This window comes from Monopterus albus, unplaced genomic scaffold (assembly GCF_001952655.1).
Source record: "Monopterus albus unplaced genomic scaffold, M_albus_1.0 scaffold57.1, whole genome shotgun sequence".
Classification (NCBI taxonomy): Eukaryota; Metazoa; Chordata; class Actinopteri; order Synbranchiformes; family Synbranchidae; genus Monopterus; species Monopterus albus.
Genome location: NW_018127937.1, coordinates 725359 through 743580, shown reverse-complemented (window position 1 = coordinate 743580; position 18222 = coordinate 725359). Strand labels below are relative to the sequence as shown.

The window sequence follows — 18222 nt, the reverse complement described above, 5'->3', positions numbered from 1 at the left end:
CTGCTGTGTGTGTGTGTGTGTACCTTTGTATTACTTACATTATGGGGGCCGAAACCTGTTAACACACTTGCATTGTGGGGACTTGGCCATCACTTGGAAATCACTGAATTTTAGGGTGGCAACATGATTTAAGGTTAGGGTCAAGTTAAGGTTAGGTGTTAGGCAAGTCGTAGTTATGGGTAAGGTTAGAATAGGTCTACAGGAAATGAGTGTAAGTCAGTGTAAAGTCCCCACAAGAATGAAAACGCAGCGTGTGTTGGCTAAAAGAAAAACTAGCTCCAGTGTTGTCTTACACTCTGCTATGATACGGCCACTGGGGGGCGCCAGTGTCGATGTGTTCAATCTCAATGATGTCTTTATTGACAAACTGCTGTAAAAGTAATCAGAAATGTAACTACATTATGTATTTCTACATTCGGCTGCTATCGTACTTTTGCTGCACTACATCTGTTTTAAAGCTTTACTTATGTTGCAGATTCAGATTAATGATAGAGTGCATGTATTTTGTAGATGAAGCCAGACCCCAGCATCTTTAATCCAACCACATACACTATATGATTATGAATCTGATCATTGTGTATAACATGTACTTTAACTCTTGATATATTAAATTTTAATGCTAATAATGCCATGTACTTTAACTCTTGATATATTAAATCAATTTTAATGCTAATAATGCAGGATGTTTAGTTGTAACTATTTCTACACTGATGTTATCAGTTGTTTTACTTAAGCAAAACTTAATCTTATCTGAAGACATGATGATCTTCTCCCTGGGGAGGTTTTACAATCTCTGACCACAGATAAAACGTGGGGGCCCTCGGATCATCCTGAGATTGTCCCAACTCACTTGTTGCTTCCCTGAATCAAACTGAGGAGCTGTTGTGTTGTTCCTTTTTCCTGGACAGTTGTGTGCAGGGGCTTTTGGTGTTTGTCCCTGAAGTGTGTCAGAGTTTTAATGAGCTGTGTGTGGAGATGTGACACCACGTGCACCATAGCAGCTGTGAGCAGCTCCTGCATTTCAGTTGCACTGTAGGAAAATATCTGCCAACACCACACTCAGCGATTTCAGTCCGAATGTTGCTTCACTGATCACAGTTCACTGAGTAAAATGAACTCGGAAACGTTTTTGAAACCTTACTTTAAATCGCAGAGTAAATGCCAAAGTCTTACCTTCCCCAATGTGAGTTTTGGGATCTAACCCTCATGATGGTCACCCCGCTCCGCCCCCATAAACGTACCTCCCTCGCCCATGCGCACCCAGCAAGACTGCAAACTGTCCGACAGTCCGTGAAGGCAGCACAGTCACCCCGCAGGCGGCGGGACAGCGGGGTGGTACACGCACGCTCCGCCGCAGGAAAACTGGATCGTGACCACCGCTACAGCCGATTGTTAACCTTTAATTCATGTTTTAACACCTGGACTCTGTGGCCGAGTCAAACTGGGAGGAGTTCACTGTGAGGAACCGGCGAGAAGACGAAGACGACGAGGAGGAAGAGGAGTCGCAGCTTGGGACCAGAGGTGAGGCAAAGTTTGGAGGAACCAAACTTGGTGTTCCTGAAGAGTTTTGCCGCACAGAGCCTGGTTCTGGTGCTTTGTGGGGGTGATGTTTTCGTCCCTGCCATGTTGTTGAGCTGTTGTGGGGCAGAAACGGCGCAGCTTGTGTTTGACCGAGTGCGTTTGTGTGTCCGCGTCCAGCAGTTTCTACCGCTTCAACGCGCGTGTTCGTCTCTTTCAGCTGCAACAAAAGAGCCCGGCCTCACCTGGTCAATGCACGCGCACGCGCACACACTGGCATTACATTCGCATGCATCAGTATTTAGCCTCCTCGTAAATATCGTCCAAAATAATGACACACAGGTAATTTGTCAGTGTCTGGTGAGTCCAGAAACCCAACAAGACTAAATCTACAAAGAGTGAGAAGCAGAGAAATTATGTCGAGTAATAACAAACAGTGACTTCATCAGTCCAGTCCTGCTTCAATACTGGACCAGCCCGTGTGGCATTACCACAGTAACCCCATCAGACAGGGCTGGGCCTGGGTCTGGAGGTGGGTTTGGGCCTGGGCCTGGGTCTGGAGGTGGGTCTGGGTCTGAGTCTGGGCCTGGTTCTGGAGGTGGGTTTGGGCCTGGGCCTGGAGGTGGGTTTGGGCCTGGGTCTGGGTCTGGAGGTGGGCCTGGGCCTGGGCCTGGGTCTGGAGGTGGGTCTGGGCCTGGGTCTGGGTCTGGAGGTGGGTTTGGGTCTGGGCCTGGGTCTGGGCCTGGGTCTGGAGGTGGGCTTGGGGTGGTGGCTTCATGTTTGGTCCAGAAGCTTCAGTGTGCTGCACTGTGAGACAACAAGCACGAAAACCACAAGTTTAAGAACCTGACACCAACAAACAGTTGACATTTTTCCTTGAAGACCAGTGATTCTTCTTTTATCAGAATACTGTGTAGTTTTCTGTCACTAATTGACTCATCTGTGCAGATGTAATCTAGTCCAAGGTGGAGGTCTTGTTTTGTCCGACTAACAGGTCAAAACGCGGGGATATCAGAGTTATAGAAATGCAGCGGTATCTCTCATGTGAGAACCTCACAGCTTCAGATGTGTGATACAGTAGCTTTGACTTGATTCATCGTCTGTAGGGCGACTAATAAGAGTTTATAAAATCTATAAACAGTGAAAAAAGTCACAGCTTCCTAGACTTCACGGTGCCTTCTTCGTGCGTCCTGTTTTGTCCGACACACAGTCCAGACCCGAGGAGACGCTGTTTACTGTGATACAGCAGACACAAGGAGAAAACGCACGTGAGGAGCTGGAGCCAGGGCATTTGAGGCTTTTGCTTCAATAATGACTAACAGATTCTTTGATTATTAAACTAGTCGGTTGTGGGTTCACTAATCAGTGTGTTGACTAATCAATGCAGCACTAAATCAGAGCCATCCATTAGAGACTATGTGGGTTCCTCACTGTGAGATGCCCAAACGGTGATGGTTGACTCCCCGTGGGAGCTTTTTTGGCATCTGTTGGCTCCTGACTGTGTCCTGTGGCCCATTTCTCTGCCAGGGCCTGTGCCGGGTTGGTTGGCTGATGTCTTTCTAGGAGCAGAGGTGCACCACCAGCTCTAACTTCTGTATTATTAAAAACCCAATCCCAACCCTAGACCCAAGATTAAGCCTTAAACTTCCTCCTGAAGAGGCTGGGCAGGACTTGTGTGCTTCCGTGCTCATGTAGACACGCTCTCTGGTTTCCTGTCCGTGCAGTGCTGTGAGTTGACTCAGTGCACTGATGATGACAGTACCATCAGTGTGGTTGTTCGGCCTGCAGGGTGGAGCCTGCGCAGGCTGACCGCTCCACGCAACACTTTCCATAAATAGACTCCGGTTTTGTCTGCAGGTTTTGTTCCTTATTGGTCCCCGAGGCAGAGCTGCAGCCACATCACAGGGGAAGCGCCTGTCAGATGTTTTACTGACGTAGAAGCAGCAAAAGCTCAAGTTTTTCAGCCCAGTTGCTAGGTAGTTTTCATCAGGCTAATCACATGGACAGCTGACCCTGAAAGTGTGGAACACTGTCGGATAGATGTGCTGTAAAACTGTCCGCCCCACTGAACATCTGAGTTCTGAGTAAAGCTCCAAGGACATTTGGTACCTTGTGTAGTTTGAACCCTTTGACAGAGCTGTAGAGTTTAGTCAAATGATTCGTGTGAATTATTTTTTTTTTTTTTAGCTGTTGTCACACAGACTAAAGACCCATTGGCCTATTTTTCATCAGGGACATTTTTATCCTGCATTTTTAATATTTAGGTGCTACACCCGTCTCCATCTCTGTGTACAGTTACTGTGGTTACAGCTTTCTCTGTCTGTGTCTACAGGTACCATGGTTATGCCCATCTCCATCTCTGTTGTGTACAGTTACCGTGGTTACAGGTGTGCGTGTCCCTTTTGATCGCAACAGACAGACGGAGTGTTAACGCCACATCACTTCCTCCTCAGAAATGTCAGCGTGCTGCTGTGTTTTCCTTGTGTGTCTCAGCTGTGGTTGTGTCTTCTTGTGGATAGTGGATGAATTGAGTTCGTAAATCTCAAGTGACAGATACCGAACGTTGCAGAATAGACGATGCTTTGTATTGACGGCAATGCAGCAGGTCGAGCTGCTACATCGACCGAGCGGCTCCTGCTCTGTTAGTGATGACTGTTAATGTGTGAATGTACTGCTCGGCGTGTCCGTTATATAGGGACTGATTTCAGCACAGCTCTCTCTCCAGCTCTGCCTCTTCCCTGTGTGCACACTGACTGCTGCTATGGCCTGTAAAGCCAAATACAGTAGCTACACGTTCAGTCCACGTGCAGTTAACCAGCAGCCAGCTGGGGAGGAGCAGCGGGGCTGCTGGTGGGCAGGACGTCACCTCAGCTGGGTTTCTTCTGCTGCACTGGTTTCTACTCTACATGGTAACACACCGCTGTCTGGAACAAACACATGCCAGCAGCAGTCGGGGCGTCCTCACAGAAACCAGCAGCTCACTGCATTAAAGATTAACCGAGTGTTTGCTGAGCTCAAGGTTAATGCAGCTGCTGGTGTTTGTGCTAATAGAGGTTGTTGTCCAGGTCTTAAAGTGTTTCTGTGTCCTGTCACCGTGATAGGAAACATGCTGTCTGTGGCTTGTGGCTGCGTGTTACGTTCAGGTTGTAGATGTTAGACGTACAGATGTGGAGTAAATCTGCAGAGCAGGTTTTAGTCTTATCTGAGGAGTGAGTCTAGTGTGGAGAGGGGGGAGGAGCAGACTGAGGTGAAGGAACACTGGCACGTTGTTGCTTTTTAAAATGCGTTTCTGTTGGTTGAGAATGGAAACTGGGCAAAAAGTTTTTGGAGCCTGAAGTTTCTGTAACATCATCACAGCTGCAACAACAGGTCACAGAGAACTAATCAAACTATCCCACAGTTCAGCAGTCAGGCTTTTTAAGCAAGCATGACAAACTTTCCTGTCAGAAGTGAGGATCCAATGGTTATTATCTCTGTCATATACACACAGTGGTCAGTTTATTAGGGACCCCAAACTAAGCCGGTCTAATCCAACAGTCCTGCAGGCAGAAGGCCGCCCACCAAGAGCCGGGGTCTGTCCGAGGTTTCTTCCATCAAAGGGAGTTTTGCCTCCCCGCTGTTGCCAAGTGCTGCTCAGGGGGGTTTGTTGGATTTTTTTCTCTATAACAATAATAATATCAGGTCTAGACCTGACTATGTAAAGTGTCCTGAGTCGACTTTTGTTGAGATTTGGCGCCATACAAATAAAACTGAATTAAATCCTCCTTCATGAAGGTGATGATGTTCAGTTTGTGTTCAGAATGTTTCACAGGTGATCACAGGAGGCGTTGCAGGTTGCAGACCGGGTGGTGCCGCCTCATGCGTTTGCATAGTTAACGAGCTGAAAACATTCTTTTGATTTGCTTTGAACAGAGAAGCAGCTCTGTGACATCATGCTCAGAAAGCACAGACGGAAGACGGTGTTACTGTCATCACAGGGGGGCTGCGTGTGAAAGAGAAGCCAGGACTAGCTGTGACCTTAACTGCTGGAGCAGTCCCTCAGTCTGCTCCTGATGCAGCCCACACAAGGCTGTGGCCACGTCTTGTTCCGCAGAGTCGACAAAACCGAAGAGCCTGCTGGTTTTATGTAACAGCCAGTAGTACCGCAGCGCTGGGGTGGTCTCGCTGCAGCTCACTGGTCACAGGTGACTGTAAATATCTCACTGATTATTTCTGTTTCAGGGTTTAAACTACCAGTCGGGTGACACTCTTAGCTTTTTCTCTTGGCTTTACATCTTGTGCACAGACTTGGCTCCACCATGTGAATGTGCACAGTAGTTCATTCTAACTCGGTCCCACTAATACTCACTAGAGACCAAATGTGGATTCATCAGCCGCTGCAGGTAGTCCCAACAGATGCAGTTTCTTCCTGATTAAAGCAAGAGTGAGCAGGTGATTGAGGAAACTACTGAGTTAAAAATGAAACTATACATTAGTGAGGTGTTTGGACAGATGTACATCTTCAGTAGGAACCACTGGGCTTGGAGCTGAGAGCCACAGACAGGAAGTCAGGCAGTGCTGACAGATGGACCAACACACTGAGATTTGTTGACAGCAGGAAACTACAGATTAACACCAGAATGAGTGGAGTAATAGTTTTGTTGAGCTTATCAGTTTGTGTGTGTGTTTTGCTTTTCCATTTGGGTGGATAAAATCTTTATTTGCTGAGGGTTTGACTTGTTTTATGAACTTGTCTTTCCTGTCAGATGTGACTCGGAGCAACACCAACCAGACCGCCACAGGGGCTGCAGAGTCTGGGTGTGGTGCTGTTCAAATGCCAAACCTCTTTAGACCTGGAGGCGATGTCAGATCTGCTTCACAGACTGAAGCCAATGTGACATTTCAGGAAATCAACTGTGAAAATGCCTAAAGATCATGTGACTGTGGAATCCTGTCCACCGTCTGTGACTCAGGAAGTTTCTGTTTGTGGGACTCTCTTATGCAACGTGTATCTGATTGAAACCAGATGCTGCAGACTGTCTGATCCACCGGAGTCCAGCAGGTGGTGCTGCTGAGCCACATCTCCCATGATGCTGCTCTGCTATTTGTGTGGTGGTGCAGGGACTCGGACTTCATGTCCTGCTCAGTAACACAGCCCGCCGCACTGATTCCCTGGTATTATTACTATACGGGTTATTTCATGCAGCTGCTCCTGGTTGGCTCCCTCGGTGCACACTGAACTGTGTGATTTGTGCTTTCTTTTTTGGTGCTTTAAGTATATTTTGATGCTAATGCTTTTGAACTTCAGTATTTGCACCCTGTTACTGTACCATTACTTAAGCAGACGATCTGTGCACTTGTTTTAGTCCCACTGTGGAGACCCCTGCAGCCAGGAGACGGAAGCTGGTCCCCACAGGGTTAAACATGGCCTGTCAGATGTTTGTGCATCTGTACAGTTCCACATACAAAGTCTCAAATGCAATTGGCAGCCGCTGTAAACAGCTGCTGATCAGCTCAGAGACTTCACTGTGTCCAGAGGTTTGATGGGTTCCTGCTTCACATCTGTCTGCAGCTGGATCTCACTAGCCTGCACAGGAGTTTTCAGTTCGCTCTCCTTTTCCTCGGCTTGTTTCTGATAGTTTAAAGCTAGTTTGAGTCAGCAGGAGGTGGATTATTTCTCTTCTGATGGAGACTAGCTAGCCTAACAGAGATTTTCATTGTCGTGTGTGTGTGTGTGTGTGTGTGTGTGAGAGAGAGAGAGAGAAACAGAGGAAGAGGAGGGGGAGATGAAGGCCTCCTCCTCCTGTTTGCTGACTTGTTTCCTTCTCCGTCAGCTTTTTCCTTCTCTCCTCCTCCTCTCTCCCACAGCCGTGTTCCATAGACTGTGTTTCCACTCACTCTGTAATTTCCTCCTGAAATAGCTCAGATCTGCTGCAGTCTGGGTGTGTGCAGTGCATGCTGGGAGTAAACCACTAAACCCAGCAGCCCCACCCCCCACCTCCTGTTATCAACTTTTATGTTTATAGTTATTAGTGTCTGAACATTTACTCATCAAAGAACATGTTAGTTTGTCCCTAATCAGTCTTCACTGCTGATTTACAGTTTAATCATTTACTTGCACCTTGATGCAGTAAACAAGCTCAAAGTGACATTGTAAGTTTTAAAGACACTAGTGAGGGGCCTGTCTCCTCTCTGCTGTTCAGGGCATAGATGCAGAAAGACACATCTCCGCTGTTTTTATAGGCATGATGTTGAGAGGACAGCTGTAAAGGTGGGGATGCCAGAGCTCGTACATGAGTCAGGCTGGACCTGAGTGATTGAGGCTTTAGAGACTAAAGTTGGAACCTTCAACTGTAGACGCTCCAGGCAGCCAGAACTGGCACCAGGTGGCCTCCTGCTTCTGTCGAGTTGTGGATCAGCCACAGTCAGTTAGTTGATGTATCAGGGAGACCTGCAACCTGGGCACTGCAGTAATCCAGTCTACTTGTCCTGAAGGCGTGGCTGAGTGTTGGCTTTGTTTTATCCAGATGTGCCCACTTGACCTGCCAGGGGCCTGCACCATGAAGCCAGTTCAACTTATTCTGGCTCTCTTGGTGTGATCTAGCTTCACTGAGCGTAACACTGGCCGTCCTGGATAACTGGTACCCTGGAGCCAGTCGTCAACTGGCTCTGTTAAATCTGGGTTTTCCTATCCTATCGAACTTGTTAATTAGAAGGGACAGCAACAACGTGAGTGAAGTCGGCCACTGAGAATAATATGAGACGGAGCAGTGATGCCTCAGGGAAACTCGTTTATAGCCAGAGCAGGAAGTGACGTTACGGCAGGTGAACTGTGAACAGTCACAAAACTAGAAGAGAATAAGAAGCTATAGAAACTCGAGAATTAATTTTCAAATATTAAGGAATGACGAAGAATACACCGTGCATTAATGCAGCATTATTTTAATGGTCTTATTCAGCAGCGCTACCGATGAAAACATCGACAGTCAGGAATTCAGTCTGTGATCAAAACACAGTGGTGATCATCATGAAGGCTGCAGACTCCCTCAGTTGTTAGAAAACCAGAAAGCCTGAAACAGCACAACGATATGAGTACCCTGTAGAAATATCTATTTAAACCTCATCACATTAATGTAGACTCTGACCCTGTCAGGATCCTGTAGGAACAATCGCTCTGATCTGATTGGTCGGTGCAGCATCAGTTACCGTGGTGATCTAGCCTGATTAAAAGAGAGCCAGCTTCATGGTACTGGAAAACCTGAGCTGAGCCCAGAGTCAGCTGGATAAGCCACTGATCGCACTTCGTGGTACAGGCCCTGGAGTCTCACCAAAGCCCGTCCCCCACTGCCTCTCTCTAACAGATTTGACTGTGCTATAAATCCACTAAAGCACAACTTGGCTTGTCAGACATTTGTGGTTTGCTTGTAGTGTGATCGAGCAGTAGTGGTGTCACCAGCTGTGACCCTTTGGTTACAGACTTAGACCTGGGTTCAGAACGGGTCTGCCTGTCTGGTCCAGGACCAAATTAAACACGCACTTCATTGTTGTTGTTCTGTGGTGAGCTGAAGTGCAGCCACACACTCATCACATTAAACCATAAAGCAAAGTAATTTACTTTTTTATGCAGCACTTGGCTACAAAGTGCTTTGCAATAAAATTACACAACCATAAAACCAGCAGGTACCTGTCACACATGGTGAAATAACAAACAGACAAATCAGTCTCAGATAACCAGCGCTGAGCTGCTCGGGCCTAGACCTGTAACATCACATGTTCCCAGTGGTTCCCAGTGGGCGTGCACACTGGTCTCCCTGGGACTGACCTGGGCCTGATGGAACAGGTGGGATATGTTTCATCTCTGGACTCGACCCCTTTATTAAAAGCTGCTTAAATCAAGGGGAACATGTTTCCACTAATCTGCTCTAATCCGGAGTCTGAGCCTCTTACCATCACTGACACACCTGATGCCCCCTCTTAAAGACCTGCAGCAGCCCAGGTGATCTCCACATTAAACTGTACTGTTTATAGTGTATGAAGCTGAATCCTCGCTTTCCTCAGAAACTTATCTGATCTGATAACTCTGGGAGACATTAACCCGGCACAGCCCATGTTTACGGTCTTATTTTTCCGCCGTTGGCAGGTCACCATGCGGTTCATTTATTCTGAGGTGTGCACAGCTGGGCCTGTGTGTGTGTGTGTGTGTGTGTGTGTGTGTGTAGCAGAGACGATTGTTGGTCACGGATGCTTGGTGTGACCATGGTGTGTTCACTCGTACAGACACAGTTGGTCTCTGGTAGGTTTGTGGGTGCAGACTGTACATATCCAGCTCTGTCTGCCTCTGTCCTGGTGCACAGAGGAGCCATGTGTTTACATGCATCGAAGTCCTGCTTGGTAGCGAACAGACGAGCCGCCGATGTCCAAAACATGTTTTGTGAGTCCCTAAACTTTGTGAAAGTGCAATACTGACTCACTTTATTTCTGCTTCAAAAGGAATATTAGAAGGATGAATATAAGTGACAGGCCTGTAAGTAATACAGTCACCACAGTTATCAAACAAAATGGAAATAATTGTAACGTGTCTGATGGAGCAGTTTGGGAAGTGACCCAATCTGAAACCCTCCGTGGGACCAACGGCTGGAGACGTTTCTCTCCTCCACCAGTTCAGTGTGTAGTGTGAGCCTGCATTATATCACAGCCACAGGTCGTGGTCCTCGCCAGCAGATGGTCCCAGGACAGGGAGGGGTGGGCGAGAGAGGTGCACACACAGTGGACAGCTCTCTCTCTCTGTCCTGCACTCTGTGATGAGGTGAAGACCTGGCCACCCGCCCTGAGCCTGCTCGTCCACTCAGAAACCAAACTGAAGCACTAACGAGGTAACGGACCAAACGGAGGCAAGAGAGTAAACTCGGCAGTCGGACACACGGAGGAGAAGCCATCAGACTCACGGGGGACCCGGAGCTTGGCGTTTGCTGTCGGTGTGGATAATGTACCTTACAGCGTGTTGTCTTCTACTTCTTGGTTCAGATATTTACACATTTAAATCACTTTTGTTCATAATTTTATCCAGACAAACTTGCTTTTGCAGACGTATCAGCAGTTACAGCATCACTAAGGAAACTTGGATGAACAATCAGCTGATACTTGAAGCACAAATTCTCATACAGCTGATTTTAGTTTATAGAAATGTATCTTTTAATGCAGTTTTTGAGAACAAGCAAACTCCTGGGGCTCAGCTCTGCATCCTGACACACCGGGCGAGAAGCGGGGTCCACCATAGGTCGCCAGTGTGTCACAGGGCTGACATGTAGACAGACAACCACACACACTCCTACAGGTGCTTTGGAGTTTCCACTCAACATAAGCTGCATGTCTTTAGACTGTGGGAGGAAGCCGGATTACCTGGAGAGAACCCACGCAGGGAGAACAAGCAGACTCGGCACAGAAAGGCCCTGGGTTGGCCAGGACTCGAACCCGGAACCTTCATGCTGTGAGGTGACACTGCTAACCACTGGTCCACCATACTGCCCCTAGCTAAAACTAGTCGGGTTTATTGTTCCTGTGAAATAGATTCTTCCAGCGACATACTTTCGATCGTACTTTTGTTTCTACATGAAGACTGATTAAACCTCTGCATATGGACACGTGGAGCAGTGGGTTTTGAGTTGTGTAGTGATTATGAGAGTCTTGTGGTGCTGCTGTGGCATCCAAGGCTTAAACTGACATGAAGATGTTTACACAGAGCAGCAGTGTTTCAGTGAAGAGTCTTGAGTTACAGTGAGAAACTGAAGCTGCCTCCTGCAGGCTCTGGTTACCGGGCGGGTCACTGTGGACGTGACGGCAGGACGGGACAAGGTCCAGAGGATTTTATCAGTTGTGCGGAAATGGGATGGTGTCTCTGAGGGGGCGGGATTCAGGACAGAGGTGAGCCAGGTGAGCTACAAAGCCAAGTGTTGTGTGACAGAGAGAACTATACAAACTCAGCAGCAGGACTCAAACTGAGCTGTGCACACCTGGGAGGAAACCTCTGAAAACCCGAGTTCTTCAGGCGGCACTTGAATCTGTCCTACTGCAAGGATGTAAATGAGACACCTGCAAGTTCTTACCTGCACCTCGTCTTAACCTGCCTGGATCCTGAAGCAGTGAAGCTGAACAGCCACTCAAGCTGGGGTGGACACTGTTGTGGTGCTGAACCTGAACTGTTGGCAAGGACTGTGCACCCTGGCGGTCCTGACCCTCCACAGCCTCTTCAAAAACCGCAACAACAAGGCTGTGGAGCCCGAGGGGAATTCGGAGGCTGCAGGGCAGAAAGGCCATGCAGAGGATGCAGGTGTTGCTGAGGGACGGGGAGCATTCAGGACTCTGCGTGGTGGAGATGATCCGGTGAAGACTGTGGAGTGTAGAGCGGATGGAAGGAGGTGGCGAGGGGGAGCCCTTTGTAATGTCCCCTGCAGCAAGAGACAAGTGCAGGTGAGGCGGCGGAGATGAGGTTTAGGCAGGCAGGTCAAGGCTTTAAAAAGCTGAGTCAAAGACGAACAGCACACTAGGTGCAGGCTTGAGACACTTCACTGAGTGTCCTGTTCAACAACAATCCTCTCAGGGCACTGAACATAGCCAGGTCCAGACCTCAGTGTTGCACAGAAAACCCCAACAAACCCCCCCTAAGCAGCACTCTGCAACAGCGGGGAGGAAAAACTCCCTTTAACAGAGGAAACGTCTGACAGAGTCCGGCTACTGGTGGGCGGCCTTTGGCCTCGACCGGCTAGTCACTTACTGGAAAAACACAAAGACGTACTTTTCTAGTTTCTAAATTAGGTTTTGATGGGGTTTTTTTTTTTTTTTTGTCCTGTGTGACAGTCGTGCCGCACAGGAAAAGTTCTGTAAAAGGACATTTTACTGGACTCTGTCTTTAATTTATGGATAAAACAATAAGTGAGATTACATAGTCATAATGACTGTGTTTCTTCTTCTGTCCCTGATGCTGTTTTTGTACAAGGAGCATTAGAGGAGCTGCATTAGGCAACACATTGCTTAGAGAAATTGCATGTGGTTCATAAGATTCCTTTGAATGAAGAAGACCCGTTTTACTCCAACAGGTAAGCAGTCACCTCTTAACATTGTCCTAGATACTGTATTTCACCATTTCTTATCATGTGCACTATGAAAGAGTTAATTGGGGTGAGAGTAGAGGATGCCGAGGATAGAGTTAGGTGGAAACAGATGATTCGCTGTGGCGACCCCTAACGGGAACAGCCGAAAGTAGAAGAAAGCACAATCATAGTAAGTATTAGCTGCAGAATGAGTGTCTGGGAGGGGGGGGGCTTTCACATGTCTGCGTCTGGGGGCCTGTTGTGTGTTAATCCAGGTCTGAATCCTCAAACAGCCCTGTGAAGGTGTTGTATGGCTATCTTTGTGAGGACCAGACGTGTTTGTGTGTGTGCACACAAACACACACAGTGGGCTGTTGAACATTTGAGGAGGGGGGAGGGGCAGCTCCATACACCTCATTTGAGGCTGAAATATTTATCTGTCAGCGGGGTGGAGGGGGAGGAGGAGGTGTGATGCTGCTGTGCTGTTGCTAGGGAAACAGAGGGAGGAGGCTGTGTGTGTCGGCGGGTGGTGTTGACACTGATCCTGCTGCCTGCGTCGGTCGGAGCGAAGCTGCAGCGAGGACGAGGAGGAGGAGGATGCAGGGATGATGTGGATGGCAAGGACGCAGGAGGGAGGTAAGGCCCTGAAAGGACAGACACAAAGATGGAGGCTGGAGGGGTAGCAGACATGCTGGGCAGGCAAAGCAGATGGAGGTCGGGCTGTAACGTGATGCCCAGTGTTGTGTTTCCTCCGGTCGTGTGGATCAGGCCGCACAAAGCTTGGTTTTTATTCCTGTGTGGATTTCTCTGGCCTCCTGACAAACCCTCCTGTCGTCTGGTAACGTTTTCTCTCTATGTGCGTTTTTCTTTTGTGACCGTCGGCATGTGGAGCCGTCGTCGGCTGCTCGGGAACCAGAGAACAGGCTGTGTCTCTGTTGCCACCGGTGCATGTTGCTGTGACTGTCCAGCTAGTGCCACTCCAGCACAAAGTGGACTGTGTGTAGATCTGGATCCACTGGTCTGTAATCAGCAGCTCCTTGGTCATCGCTAGAGCGTGTCAGTCGTATGAAATGTCAGATTTCAGCCTCTCAGATGAGAAGACTCGCTGCTTTTCTTTGTCATATTGTAAAGTGAACGTTTGGGGGTTTGCACAGAAGACTTCAGTGATGTGATGGGCTTTTTGTGACATTGTAAAGGAAAAACAAGTAATGAATGTGTTTAGTCCAACTTTACATAACTGTTAGCGTTTCTTAGAAACAAATCAGTCAGCCAAACGTTTTTCGTGCAGCACTTCTCATGCACGTTCATGTGATACAGAGGGTTTTACAGATGAATGTGAACAGTAACAGTTTGAAGACAGGAGGTTGTTGGAAAGATGAAGTGTAATAACACCAAGGTACAGGTGGGATAAAAAAAAAAAAAATCCCTAAAACCAAAACTGATGAAAGACGGTAACAGAACATAGAAGAACGTCCTTGTGTGTTTCATGTGACCGAAACCCAGACATGTTCGGTTGTGGACTGATAATTGTGAATGACATGACAAGTATTGTATGGAAACGAGAGAGAAACGTTTAAGACGGCAACTAGAAATGATCTTTCTTCATTTGTTTCTATAAAAAGGTGAAAAACGCTGGTGAGAAAAGCAAAGTTTGTTTTGTCAGGTCAACAGTTTTCTGTCACACATCCACACAACCCGTGTGTCGAAGGTGATCGGTCATTGATCACTGTGGTTAGAGACCGTTTTGGATCATTTCAGCTTTAATCAGAATGAAAGCTGCTCGAGCTGTTAGCGTGACTCCTCGCAGCTCCCTCTGCTCGTGGGGCTACAGTAGCGCTGCTGAAGGTGCGTTTTGGTCTGCACTGGATTGTTCGTCTCTGGATGCTGTTCATGGATCTAAGCTGGGCAGCGGCTCATGGTCAGTGCCGCTAGACCAGCTCTGTGTCGGGCCTTTCTTCTCTTTGTCATAAAACAGTAGGTCAGGCAAAACCAAACATGTTTGAGCCTCCAGATCATTGTATCATGTCACTTTGTAACTTTAATTTTTTTCCCATCTTGGGTGCCTGGTGTGTGATCAGGGAGATGGGGATGGAGGGTTTGCAGTCACCTTTCAGCAGGTTTGGGTGGGCTAGACAGAAGGTACCGCTGACACAAAGGGGAAACATGGCTCATAATCTGTGGTGCAAGCAGGTTGTCTGCAAGCAGGTTGTCTGCAAGAGGCGGCTGAGCAGTTTGATGCTGCCATGTTTTTCTTAGCTTGGTCCTGGAGCTCAGTGGCTTTGTGCGAGAGCTAACTTTACAGGTCCTTCTCCAGTCTGAGTGTTGGTGAAACCGAGCCAGAAGTGACGGGAACATGAGTGAGTGAGAAGAGGCAGTGTGAGAGCGTCACCTGAGCTCTGCAGGGAGACGGGCCAGCAGCTGTCAGCGTTCATAGTACTTCCACATAGTGTGTGTGTGTGTGTGCGTGTGTGTGTGTGTGCGTGTGTGTGTGTGTACCGGCATCTTACTCCACATTCACAGTGCAGTGTGTGTGTGTGTCAGCAGCTCCAGCACTTTAATATCTTGGTATTGTGGAGGTTTGACATGTCAGAGCAGAGCTGTAGCCTGCACTCACTCCACACTGGGCTCAACATGAGGATGCGCTTTAAAGGGCGTTAAATAAATACAAGTGTGACCAGACAGGACGAAACAATCCCATGAGCCTTATTCCTCAATGTGACTGAACCAAAACACCAACGAACATTGGCCACTCGTGTATGTCAGGCCTCTGTGAATGGACGTATTTGTGCTATGTCCCCACCACAGGCCTTTACGCTCAGCTCTGACCTTGTTGTGTCGCTGCTTCCTGTCCGTGTGTGTCAGCACCGTGTCTCCGGCTCCGGTGTGAACACCGCTCAGCTCCTACACTGCCACACGTGCACAGATGTAACTGAAATGTGAGCCATATGTTCACAAGAATAGGAACCAGGTGGTGTGTGCGACGGTCAAATGGCCCAGTTTCCTCCAAACCGCTGGGTTACAATATGTTCCATTCCAGTTTGGCCTGATCAGAAGCTTCTCCATAAACATCCACCACATGTGACACTAACTCTGTTTGGCTCCAGCTCAGTAACAGAACCAGCCTTCACATCCCTCCCTGGCCAAATGTGACATGAAACACAACAGTTCACTGAGTATGATGCTTCTTGATGAGCTCATCATCTCCGACGTTCCTCCAGAACAAACCTCCGTAGATCCACATAGAAACCAGAGGAGAGGCAGCAGCACCTGCCTGAGACTCCTGTTTCCTTCAGTGTCCCAGTGATCCAGTAACAGTTGTGTGTACATGCAGGGGGACACTGCACACAGGGGCCACAGGCTGCTCATCCTGCTGCTGGGTGGTGGCCGTATGGAACCAGACCCGGGTGTTAGCCAGTAGAATCGGCTCCTTTTGCAGCTGGAGTCTGGTGCCATTCATGTCAGTGTTCCTGTGACTAACACCAGCCTCTGCCCTCTGTGTGTTTGCAGCCGGTCCAGCGGTCCAGCGCTCTGCTCAGCTCGGCGGTCATGTTCGGCACCAGAAAGACTTGGGACCTTGGCCACACCCCCTTCCTGCAAGAGCTCTGGAAGAAAGACCTCTCATTGGACGGTGAGTCAGTCGGCTGCTGCAGAGGAGAGACACGGAGCTTCAGCAGAACAAACACCGGCGTGGCTGCATTTCTGGCATGACTGGAGAGTGTGCGTGTCTGTGTGTGTGTGTGTGTGTGTGTGTGTGTGTGGGCAAAAGGCGAGTCACACCTGTTGTAATGAATGGAGCAGGACAGTGAAAGGGAGCAGAGGAGACCTGAGTATGTGTGACGGTGCAGAGCGACACAGGTGAGCTGAAAACATGGCTCTGTATTTATTTATGTCTTCGTTCCTGTGTACGCTTTTCTCAGCTGATCGTTTTACAGCGCGAGCCCTCGGAGGGGACGGATCAGGTTGAGAACAGAGCAGCTTTTGTTCATTCTTTTCATTCTTGAGCAGATTTAGTTGTTTGTCCTCTCCTCCATGAACATTCATTCCCCCCCCCTTTATTCATTAGAGTAAAAGTAAAGTTTGGTTTAGTTGGTGGCAGAAAATGATTCTGCCACAGTTTTGATAATTATTGTTTAACAGATCAGTTTCCAGTTGTTACATTGGCTTTTAAATAAGCAAAGTCACTGGTGTGAAGTTTCTCCAGTGTGAATATTCCTCACTGCTCTGCTGCTGAACTTGGCATCTGCGGCTTCTGGACCAGACTTTTGGACAGTTTTAAGAGTTTTTTTTGGCTTTTTATACACAAAATGATCAATCGATCAACTGAAATAGTGATCAGACCTTGGTTTTCATTACGCCTGCAGATGAAACTTAAAAATGGCTTCATCAAATTTTCGGCTCGTTGTTTTGTCGGATTAGAAATCATTTACTGATGAAGTGGGTCAGCGTTACGACCCAGTGGGCACACGGACTGCGTGTAGGTTCCCTGTTGTTCATGTTTTGTTCATTTCTTTGTGAACATGTTCAGTGACAGAGCAGCAACGAATGATTTCTGAGAAATGATCTGCCAGACTAATTGATAAGTTATCAGTTGCTTCCCTGACACACATGATCAATACATACAGATATTATTTATATTGTCAGTATATTAACTAATAATAATAATGGACCATTTTGTCTGTAGGGTGAAATCTTCAGATGTGTTTGTCTAAAACCACAAAGGTCCAGTTCACTAGAGAGAAAACCAGCAAATGTTCACATTTCAGCTGGAACCAGAGAATTTTGGCCTTTTTGATTCAAGTTACTTTAATGATTTAACCAAACATCAGAACAGTTTGTTTGAACGGCGGCAAACCTGTGTGACAGATCGGTGGGTAAAACGTGTCTGAAGAGTCCGTGTAGCCACTGCGTCATTCATTGTGTAGTCGTCACGTTGCTCAAGGTGAAACTGAAAAGAAACGAGGACACAGGACAGAAGGAGGAGGAGGAGGAGGACACGACTGCTGTGTCTCCTTCAGACTCATGGCGGCTGTAATCAGTAACAAGCAGTGATTACCTATCAGCGCCTGATTATCAGAGTGTTTGTCCAACAGTTTTGCTGTTTTCACAAAACAATGTGTTAAAGGAGGAGACTAATTTCTGGGTCATGTGACAGAAAACGAATTAACGATCATTTGGATCATCTATTTAATCCTGCACCAGGAACCCCACCCCAAAACAAAAAGCACGTCAGAGTGCTCCCTCTGCCAGAAATCTGTGTAACGCTCACATTTCCCACACAGTGCAGGTTGTTCTCAGGTTGATCAGATTGGAGGCCTCACAGAAAACTTGTGCCCACACATGTGAGTACTTTGTACTCACATTGACCTGAACCTGGTTCTAACCTGATCCCTAAAACCAGGTCTGGACCCTCACACAGCCCAGACAGGACAGAGAACCAGCCTTCACATCCCTCCCTGGTCAAATGAGGGAACAGAGGACAGAGGAGAAAAGTCCGAGCTGATTCGGGAAAGAGAGTTTTGTTCAGGTCTTCTCTGGTCATGTGCAGTGACCTCAGTCATCACAGATTGCTGGTTGTTGCTGTGCTGCAGGTCCCAGACTGACGCCCACAGAACACGGTGTAGCGGGAGGCTGTGGAGGG

The 18222-nt window shown here is 47.9% G+C and overlaps 1 protein-coding gene across 1 annotated transcript in view; it reads left to right on the top strand.

Moving 5' to 3' along the window:
* The first annotated feature begins 1245 nt into the window (after positions 1-1245).
* The window catches only part of kifc3 (kinesin family member C3), a 33641-nt gene continuing 16664 nt past the window's right edge, over positions 1246-18222 (top strand). Inside the window, exons 1-2 of the mRNA XM_020602661.1 lie at positions 1246-1521; positions 16092-16212. Of these exons, the coding sequence (XP_020458317.1) occupies positions 16131-16212 (82 nt within the window). The 5' untranslated portion in view covers positions 1246-1521; positions 16092-16130. The remainder of the gene's footprint in view (positions 1522-16091; positions 16213-18222) is intronic.